General features: G+C 42.7%; 1 protein-coding gene across 1 annotated transcript in view; it reads left to right on the forward strand.

Annotated features, from left to right (window-relative positions):
* Positions 1–10,555, forward strand: part of PUM1 (pumilio RNA-binding family member 1) — a 76,230-nt gene that overhangs the window by 14,414 nt on the left and 51,261 nt on the right. The window contains 1 exon segment of the mRNA XM_009322259.1: positions 4,165–4,233. Coding sequence (XP_009320534.1) covers positions 4,165–4,233 — 69 coding nt within the window.

Raw genomic sequence — 10,555 nt, forward strand, 5'->3', positions numbered from 1 at the left:
GCACTGGTGAGGCCGCACCTCGAATACTGTGTTCAGTTTTGGGCCCCTCACTGCAAGAAGGATGTTGAGATGTTGGAACGTGTCCAGAGAAGGGCAACGAGGCTGGTGAGGGGTCTGGAGAACAAGTCTTATGAGGAGCGGCTGAGGGAACTGGGGTTGTTCAGCCTGGAGAAGAGGAGGCTGAGGGGAGACCTCATCCCTCTCTACAACTACCTGAAGGGAGGTTGTAGCGAGGTGGGGGTCGGTCTCTTCTCCCAAGTAAGAAGCAATAGGACGAGAGGAAATGGCTTCAAGTTGTGCCAGGGAGGTTTAGATTGGACATGAGGAAAAATTTCTTTACAGGCTGCCCAGGGAAGTGGTTGAGTCACCATCCCTGGAAGTATTTAAAAGACGGGTAGATGAGGCGCTTAGGGACATGGTTTAGTGGGCATGGGGGTGTTGGGTTGACGGTTGGACTTGATGATCTTGGTGGTCTCTTCCAACCTTAATGATTCTATGATTCTATATACAGTTTGAGCATACAGTGCCTGAAAGTCAGGCATGAAGACCTGATTTAGAAAATGTTTTTATCCATAATTGTTAGGATTGATGAAAGAGAGATGAGTAGGGGTGTGACTTAAATATCATTAATGAATAATTTCTTCCATTACCTGACTTCTGATAGCAGATAGAGAAGCCAATATTGTTTTTGCTTTTGATCGCCACTGGGGCAAAGTATATTTGGGAAGGAGATGGAGGCAGCCCATTTCCACTGTGTATCATTTAGCAGGGGAGGCTAGGATGGTGATTTGCCAAGTAAGACATGTTTGAAGGACAGCTTCCTTCAGACTCTTAAGAGAGGAGTGAAAATAATAAGTGTGCAATTAAACCGACCAGGTATGAAAAAGCTGGAGTGCACTTTGCTTTCATGTTTATCCTGCTTTTTGCCCTTTACTGCTCTTCTTATCTTGGTCTCTGTATCACCTCTGTAGTAATCAATTATCATGGCATTGTTTGAAGACAAACATGCTTCTCCACATTGGAAACGGGCAAATGGTCAACACTGAGGAGAGCTATGTATGCTTACTGGACTGTAGCTCTTGGAGAAAGAGGCATTGCTAAATTGTTGTGGTTTCTGGTGGAGGATCATGAACTTGCATTGAAGGTGTTGATCATGTTGGAGATGATGTCAGTTTTAGTTACACCAGCTCCACCAAGAATTCAGAGCAGCATGGGAGCACGGCTTCACGCGTGGATGTAAATCACTTATTTGCGCTGCTGTAATTGGTTTAACAAGATGATAACACATTTTTCTACTCAAGACAAACACTTGAACAAGACATCTGTGAAAATGTTCTTGCATCTAATGTGAACAAATAAAATACATGATTCTAGCATGTTAAAAAATGTTTGGTGGAGTAAGGATGGCCATGTAACATGCCAAAGTACCATAAAGAAGGGGCTGAGAAGAGCAGTAGAGTTCATTCTTGTTTAGAAACTGCCTGCATGGTCTGCACAGGGCTTTCACCAGGGATGTTAGTGCAACTGAAGCTGCAGGGGGAGCTCAGCTTGACAGCGGGGAGTTGATAGGGCTGGGGTATGACCAAAACAAAATACAAATGTCTCTTAATATCCTTTTGATTTACGCTAGGAATGTTATGATTATATTTTTCTAGCAGCTTTGTTTTGAGGTTCCCATAGCACAACATCCACCTTTGGGAGTTTATTTGTTTTGGCAAAGTTGGGGGACACGCACTAAGCAGCCTCTGTTTCTCCCCTAGCCCTTTCCACAGCACTGCGAGTCCTGGATCAGTGCCATCGCGGCTGCATCTGTGGTTTGCTGGGACGTTGCTTTAGCAGTGAGAGTAATGAACATCACCTACTGGATCTCTTTGTATAGCTTCTCTATTCCCCAGATGTCTCATTGAAATAATAATTTGCCACTGTTCAGCTTTTGTGGTTTAGCATGTCTGGGGGTTGCAGCACTTTCCATGAGTTCAGCTTGAAATGCTTCATGGAAGAATTTGGTCTTACTAACATCTGTCTCATTTGAGGTAACAGAGATGTCTTTGCTGGCAGATCGGTGATGAAGTAGACAGTAAAGGAAAGTCGTTGGTGTTGCCCGGTGCTGTAGTTTCTGGAAGGTGGAGTCCTGTTTTCACTCTGTGTGTTCGTGGTTGATGTGATAAGCGTCACTGCAGAAGGTGGCAAGACTGAGGCATAACTGAAAATAACTTTGAACTGAGATATAGTAATAAGAGCATGCCTTATTTTTAAACTGTGATTCCGAGTGGCTGGCCATTGAGGATTTGCGAGTTACATAAATGTGTATTAGATAACTTAACAGTATGTTACTAATCTTTTGCAAAGTAGTATTGTCACAGAATAGTAGAAGAATTCAGACTGGAGGGGACTGCTGTGGGTTATCTGTAAATCCCTACATCTGATATTCTTGCATGGGGTCTACTGAATCTTGTCTTAAAATAGAAATAAAGTGTAATCACAACAAAGTCTTGACTTGGTTCTGCTGGAAATAGTGGCATGAGTATTAGAAGTCAGGGTTAAGGTCAGTGAACATGGTGTAACTGCTTACAGCACTGGTCACTGGCAGGCTGGTGCATTAACATCTAAACCAGTTTTTGGGGTTTTTTTTTGTCCTATAAATCACCCACCAAGTATTACTGGGTTCCTTCCCTTGGCCCAGAGGGGGCTGCGTCCAAATCACCTGCTATGTCTTCAGTGGCGACACGACTAAACACCGCGTTTAAAAAAGAGCCCATATAGGACTGCAGTGAATAGAGTGTGTGGATCACTCATAAATAAGTGTTTTACAAACTATTACCCCTGCTCTAGCAGAAAGGTGTATCAGATCTGTTGGGTTGCAGGGATTATGTAAACATTGAGTAGGAGGCAATGTAGTATTGCTTATGTGCCATTGCAAGTGTCTGTGGCTGTTGTAGTAAGTGCTGCTTTGATACAGGTGTGTTATCTGAGGAGGGCAATAATTTAGTCTGAATACTAGCACGTGGTTGAACTTCTGTGCTTTGTCCTCAAGTCCATCGTTAGGGTTTTTTTTCTTTGCTTCTGCACGTGTGCTCAATGGCTGCATCTGTAAGGACCTGCCTGGATGAGATTTGGGAATGAAAATCGGGAGTGTTTTCTTGGGTATGTTGAAAATGCAACTTACTTAGCTAGCAGTTTTAAATTGCCGCTTTTTTTATGTTATAATTGAATTAATTTTCATCAAATCGTGATCCAAAGCAGAAGCAGAAAATGGCACAACTCCCCAAGTAAATGTATAGCTACAGGTTCTCTAAGTGAGCAAGGCCAATGTCACCTCCCGGGGCCGTCCCCTTGCTCCCGCAGCGCCTGAGCTCTGCCCTGCGTGAGTCTGGAAGGACTGCTTCACCATCGCCTTTCCCTTGCGTGCCTTGCCTTAGCTGGCAAGTCTTGGGGCCCCCAGCATGGCCATGGAGCTGTGTGGCTGCCGTGCCACACACCAGCAACCCCTTGGGAAGGAGGAAAAGGCCATACCCCATCAGGGGTTTTCTTAAGGTGTTTTGCACCCCACTTTGTGCTTCTGGATTTCCGCTTTGAGAGATTGTTGTGCGTACAGTAACTAAAATTGGCAACTGATGTTAAGGCATTGCTTGCTCTCCTTTCTTCATCCCCTGCCCCCCATTACAAATGGTGCTATTTAATTTAATTTGCTTTTTGTTTCTACCGTTGTGTTTTTCTCTTTCATATCAATGTAACTTGGATATAAATCTGCCTGTTTTATATGAGAGTCTTTACTTGATTTTCACCTGGAAGGAAATGATGCTGACTCGCTTGCTTATGCGTCAACTCCCTCACTTGAAATCTTCCAGCTCACTGTGAAATATTAGTCTATGCAATACACTTAGCAAAGGCAGTTGTGTTAGACTTTGCGTGTCTTAAAAGTAATTGCTAGTTTTTCCTTTTTTGTGTGTGTATAAATCTAACGCTATAAAAGTTGTAGGTTCTGGGAGTCTTAAAGGTAAGTCATCTTCTGGAGCTCAATAACCTTGCTATATGCTGTAATATGGAATGTAACTCTCAGTCTGTATCAGAAAAATTGCTGTAAACTATGGTTATTATTAAGAAAACCAAATACAAACATTTCCTCATGGTTTTTTTTTTTTTTTTTTACCCATCTATAAATAGGTGCGTTCCATGGATGAACTGAATCATGATTTTCAAGCGCTCGCTCTGGAAGGACGAGCTATGGGAGAGGTAAGTGAAAGGCCTACAGAAAAAAAATTGTGTATTTGGGGGGGAGGAGGAAAATAAATAACAGGTTTTGAGGCTGCTGGAATGATTCTGAACTTGAGAGTTCTCTGTTATGACTGTGAAGCGCGCGCGTGTGTGTGTGTGTGCTTTAACAAAATAAAAACCTGTCAGGCTGGAATACATCTTAGTAGGAGGAACAGCTAAGCCCTCCACCTGTTGTATCATCAAACAGTAAAATGGTGGTTGTAAAAGAACAGTTAGAAATATGTCTTGTGACAAGTGTTACAATACTTGTAGCATGTTTATTTTGGGATCCAGTGATCTCAGACCCCATAATATTGTGGGTTTAGCTGTCTGTCTGCTGCCCTGTTTCCACTCCTGGCCACCTTTTGGCTCTTGTCATAAAGCACAGGTCTGTGTTTAACGTTTAAAGTAGCTGGGCAACGTAATCAAGGGCTGCAGAAGTGATAAGTGCTTCGGACAGGTCAAAGGACTGAACAGGAGTTGTCAGATAATGGGCCCTTCAGTTCTAACTTTATAGAAGCCCAGTGAGAGTTATTTTAATCTCGCAGCGCAGTAAGGAGGTGGCAGATTTGGGGGAGATAGCCACTGGTTTTCTTTGAAAAGAGAGAATTTACCTATTTCTAGGGTGACTTTAAAGAATAGCAAGTTACTGTAGTTGGCTGTGTTAGGTTCCTTAAAGTTGGATGTAAACACTTCTTGTTCTTGCCTAGTTCCCTTTTCCTTTATAGTCAGTCCCTTTCGAGGCTTGTGGAAGAACAGGGATGAGAAAATCACGTCTTGTAGGAGGCTATCAATGTATGGCAGGTCAGCTTGATACAGGTCTTGTTTTGGAGAGCCTTCCTTTTCGACATCCTGTCTGTCAAGTTCAGACTAGTTTATTTTCTCCACGTTCAGTCCATCCTATCTCCGTTACCGAGTTTATGAGCCAGGTTAAAAAAAAAAAAAAAACCCTAGAAACCAAAAATTAACTGTTTTGGAGAAAACAGCAAAACAGGACTATTGCGTGGTGGGATTCATAAGAAGGTGCCCTCTCTCAAGTGAAAGAACTCAGGGAATTTATGGTGCTTGCAGCTTAGCTTCTTTCCTCTCCTTCCTTCCTTCTCTTGAAGATCGTAATACTGAGTTGCATTTTAATTTGACAGTGTTTGATAGGAAAATCTCTGTTTCTCTAGGTTATATTAACCTACATTAAGACTACTGACTAAGAATAGATGAAAATTATTTACAAAGGAGAAAACATGACATTAAAAATCCATCTAAAGCTGCTGAAAAACAGCTGATATGCCTCCATATGAAGCATGCCAGTGGAATGACGGGGGTGTGAATGTTCTGTGAATATTATTTTTTAACACTTCCCTTGAGCAAGACATTAGTTTTCAGATATAGAGCCTACAGGCTCTTTGAAAGCGTCTTAAGAGCAAGTACAGCACTTGTTTTGTACTTACCGTGGCATTAGGTCATGTTAGCTTAAATGCCTGAAGGCATTCCTAAGTATGCTGATTTTTACCAACTCTTAGTTTTACCAACTCTTATTTAGCCATTTCTTGAGAGAAGTGAATTTGGGTTTGTTTTTTTGGAGGATGTGAGGTTTGCCTTCCAATGATGACTCACCTTCCCCCCACCCCCCCGCTTCTTCTTTGTCTTGTAACAGTGACACAGAAAGTTTTGGAGATGGCATCCTTTTGTCACTGGGCTTTTCCACATACTGGAGTGTGCATGTCTTTCCAGGAAAGGTGACATTTCACCCTTCTCTTGAAGCTAAGACACTGTTTCTTGTTTCTCTTGGGGTTCTTCTCCTTCAGTCCCACAATTTCTTTTCTTTATCTATCAAATTTTCTCTGTATTTCCTAAGGTATTTCAACATGCATCCGCTGGCTGATTTAAGGAACTATGTAAACTGAGATCCCCGCAGGATACGCGTATCGTTTTTCAAGACCGTGTTCTTCAACTACGGGCTTTGATTCTGTGCAGCATGTCCTATCTGTTGTTTAGATGCCTTAGCAAGGCGCTGATGGTTTCCTCCCATCCCCCTGCTCCTGGAATGTGAAGGGAACTCATGGAGAAAGTCAGCGTACTAAGAAAAAAAATTGAGTCTGAAATAAATGAGGAAAGGAGTGAATTTGACTTGTATTTCTTGATCTTGTGTCTTCTGAGCCTTACCTGCAGGAAGTGTCAACAGTCTCATACTCTGAGTTGATAGTGAAAAACCTGGAGGAGAAAGATAAGGAAAAGAGTGTTTACGCATTTAGTGTATCTTTTTATCTTCTTGTTTTCTCGCTTCTTAGTAAGCAACATCATCATAATTTTAGTGATTTAAGGAGTTTGTGCCTCTGAAGACATCAGAGCTTTTTTTTAAAGGGCGCTATCCTTTAAATCTCTTATCTGCATTTTGACAGCAGGATAGATAATATTTGGTGATGAACAGATATCCTAATCTGGAAAAGTAAAAAAAAAAATTAAAAAAACCCCACAACTTTCATCTGTCTTGTGGCTGTTTCCATCTTCAAAATCCCACCCTCCCCCACTGTAACCAGCCTTGTACCCCCCCTAAATTTCTGTGCGAGTGGAAGTGCAATACTTTCTCAAGTGTGAGATGGAAAAGAAGAGCCACAGAAACCTTTTTGCTCCGCTCTAAAATGGAAACGATTTGGGCCGTTGATAGTGAATGTGGTCGATAATGTTGAAAGTAGCCTTCTAAAAGAGGGGTATCTGTTCTCCCCCTTTTTTTAGCACTTTGTCCAGGTTGTTAGCTGTCAGGAAGGAAGTCATCTTGGAGCCTTACTACAAGCCACGTAAGCGTAATGAAATCTTCACTAGTTCTGCATCAAATTCCCCTTCTCAGCAAATGTTGAACTGGAAAGTAGTAAGAAGCAATGGTGTATAGCAACTGGTGAAGAAAGGGAATGGCGCTTCAGAAGTTGCCCGTAGACCAGAACGTGAGTCCATGCTGCTTGTGCTGTCTTCTGAGGTCTTTGATCACACGGCAGCGATACTTATCTGAGGCTTAATACGAGCTATGCAAGTTCTCTTTCTTTTCCGGCCTTCAAGACAGGGGAGCTGGATATCTGCTTTTCTTTGCTTAAATCCCTCTTACTGTAGCTTTGCAATATTGCATATTTGTGCAGCATCTTTTTGGGATAGTGGACAGTGCAGAGAGACGGGGAGGCGGTATTTGTCTTTGTCATCAGTGCGTTACATGCATTTTGAACTGCAGCAACATTCTTGATGTGGTAGTAGGTTATGCTGTGAGATAAGCCTGCATCTGGAATAAAAGAGCAGCTGGGTGAGTAGCTGGCTGTAACTTAATCCAAGAGGGTGGGAGGAGGAAGGGAACAGAAAGACATTAGGTAACTGGTAGGTCCTTAACTTCAAAAATGGAAGGTATTTGACCAAAAATTTTGAAGTATGAATGTCTGGGGTAACAGTGAATCTCACCCTACTCTTTAAAAGAAATGCTGGTAAGAAATATTGTCCATTTTCACCTGATGAGAATTTCATTATTGCTCTCTGCTGCTGTCCGCTGCAGGTTTTAGTGCTGGAGTGTAGTGTAGGTCTGACTGGCCAAACAGTGAAATTGCCACAACCCCCGGGCTTCATTGTAGTGGAGCTCTTAAACAGCAAAGGCTGAAGTGATATGGGGTTCACCATGTCCATGTTTATGTCCCCTTGATGCAATTGCTTAGGTCCTAGATAAGCCCCTGCCTCTCTGGTGACCAGCGCTTTTTTTTTTAAGCAGAGTGGTTGTGAGACTGGGCCTAGGCATTCTTGTATCTGTTTTAAAGAAAACCAACCAAACAAAAAACAAGCAAAAACACCCCCCACAACCCCTAAAAAACCCCCACATGACTCTGCTTTCCCTGCTAACAATGCCTTTACTGTGTTATCATAAATTTATGATTCATTGGCAGCTGGGCTGGGGACTATTGACAGTTTTGAATAATGTTTCTGTTCCGGTTTTTCCCCCCCCCCTTCAATTTATCTAGTGCTAGCAGCATTAGGAATGGGAGGATTGAAGCGTGATGGTGCCACAGCAGCTACGCTGGCACGTCTGGATGGCTCAGTGCAGGGTCTGAGAGCACCAGAACTGGGGCAAGAGCTGAGCAAGAACGCGCCAGGGGATGGTTAGCCAGCCGCTGGCGGCTGCGGAGGTGCAGCTTATGGCTGCAGGGTCAGTGAAATGCAGTTAGACTGCTTAACAGCTTGCCATCCTGGCAAGATGGAGATTAAAAAAAATTTTTTTTTAACCTTCCCCACTATATTCCCAATCGTATGATCCCTGCCCCTCTTTTTTGTGCTATCCCTGCCCCTCTTTTTTGTGTTATCAGACCCTCCTGCGAGCCAGTTTAACTCCTTGAGCTGGCAGAAAGCTGCCTGTTCTTTGGGACGGGAGAGCAAAAGCCGGCCTTGTGGCAGGGGGAGAGGCTTTTGGCAGCTGTACAGCTGCCGGTGGCACTCCAGCTCAGATTGCTTGTTGTGTGCTCAGCCTCCTTATCTTGTTTGTTTTTTTAGATCGCAACTTTTTTTTAGGGTAGATAACATCTTAGTGTTTGTAAACCTGCAGTGCTGCCCAAATGTGACTTGTAAATACACACTCTGCCTTCTCCTACCTGTTGCTGCAGATATGCTGAGTTCTCCAACTGCACAGATGGCTTCTTTTATCTTAATATTTGCCTTGTCTGAAGGGGATCAGTTTACTTAATTTGTCTAATTCGTAATCCCATCTCAGCGGGATCTATATGCACAGGCTCTGTACTTGTTGGTTGTAGAATTGCTTTTGTTGATGTGTGAGTCGTCCCTGCCCCTCCTCCCCACTCTGCTAAATTGAATATTGGCCTAACCCTGTAAGTCCTCTGTAAGAGGGCTTAGAAGGATTATTTTCATACTAGATAGGGTCAATTTTAATAAAAACTGGGGAACAAATAAACTAGCCTAGTTCTAAACTGCTGCATGTTCCTTTTTTAATTTCCAACCTGAAGAACTGGATGATATTCATTTAATTTTTTTTTTCCATTGCAACTGACAACTTTCCCTGAGGAAAATTCGTTGTCTTGGCATAACTCAGTACAGATGATTACTGCTTGCTAAACCTCTAGTTTTGGTTGGAGCAGTACTTGACAGAACAAGGACCCCCACTGCCATCTGTTGATACTGTGTTTTGGGTTTTCCCCTCCCCAATATCTGTAAATAAATCTGGAATCTGTATGTAAAATAAACGTTTACATTCTGTTTGTTTCTGGTTATGGTACAGAGCTTCCACTTGGAAACTTTATGCTTCTGGGGGGAAGATTAAACTGTAGGGGACAGCTGTAATTGTTTGTGCAGTAAGGGCGTGTGTGTGTATGAGACAGTGAGTATTAGAATTCTTTATTATCCTTGTCTGTGATTCACTGCAAAACCGTAAGAAGGTGTTTGGGTGCAGTTCTTCAGGATCTTGTTGGATGTGTTCTCACCCTTAAGAAAGGGGTAGAGGGTAGGTGAAACAATAAAGGGCTAAACTAGTCTCAGGTCACCCTCCAGCCAGAGGAAATGGTCTTGTTACCTTTTGTGGTAGTGACCCAGTTTGTATGGTCAGGAAAATCGAAATATTTAAATGAGCAACCAGAAAACACATAAAAGCTTGCCATGTATATTCCATTTCATAACCCAGCTTGTTGCTGTTGTTCGTAAAGACATATTCATATGAAGTGTTTGTTTTCCTTATCTTTCAGTTAGGAGTGTACGCCTGGTTTATGCAGCTATATACGAAGTGTGTCTGAACCTGGTGTCTGTGGATGTCCCCTTCCACATCTTTAGTGTATAGTTTTGTTACAGTTGAGATTTGAAAGTGTTTCGTGAGAAGCAGCATGCCTGTGTTGGCAATACTGGTTTAAGGTATTCTTGTTCTTACAGCGGCCAGGGGGTGCTTACAGGTGTGTTGCAAACTTTTCCCCTTACCTCCTCGAGCCCTCTCAGCAGCCAAATTTGCAGACTGCTCTTTGCAAGGGCTCTGACCAATTTGCACCATGGACCTGCCAAATATTGCTCTTTCTAAAGAGGGGCTTTGAGGGGGGCACGTGCTCTGGCACCTGAGACGCGCGGGGGGAATTACCTTTGCCTGGTGGTGCTGCTGAAGACAAAGTATTGTCGAAGCATGGCCTTACTCTGATGAATTCTGCTGGAGCTGCTGGTTTGGAAATGTGTTGTAAATTTTAAAATGATAGAAATGAAAAATCTCATTTTGTTGCCACTGTTTATATTTAATGAGAAAGTGAGTACCTCAAAATATTAAAACCAAGAAAGGAGGTTGAACTTAGTTACCTCT

The sequence above is a fragment of the Pygoscelis adeliae genome, unplaced genomic scaffold (genome assembly GCF_000699105.1).
Source record: "Pygoscelis adeliae isolate BGI_AS28 unplaced genomic scaffold, ASM69910v1 Scaffold513, whole genome shotgun sequence".
Classification (NCBI taxonomy): Eukaryota; Metazoa; Chordata; class Aves; order Sphenisciformes; family Spheniscidae; genus Pygoscelis; species Pygoscelis adeliae.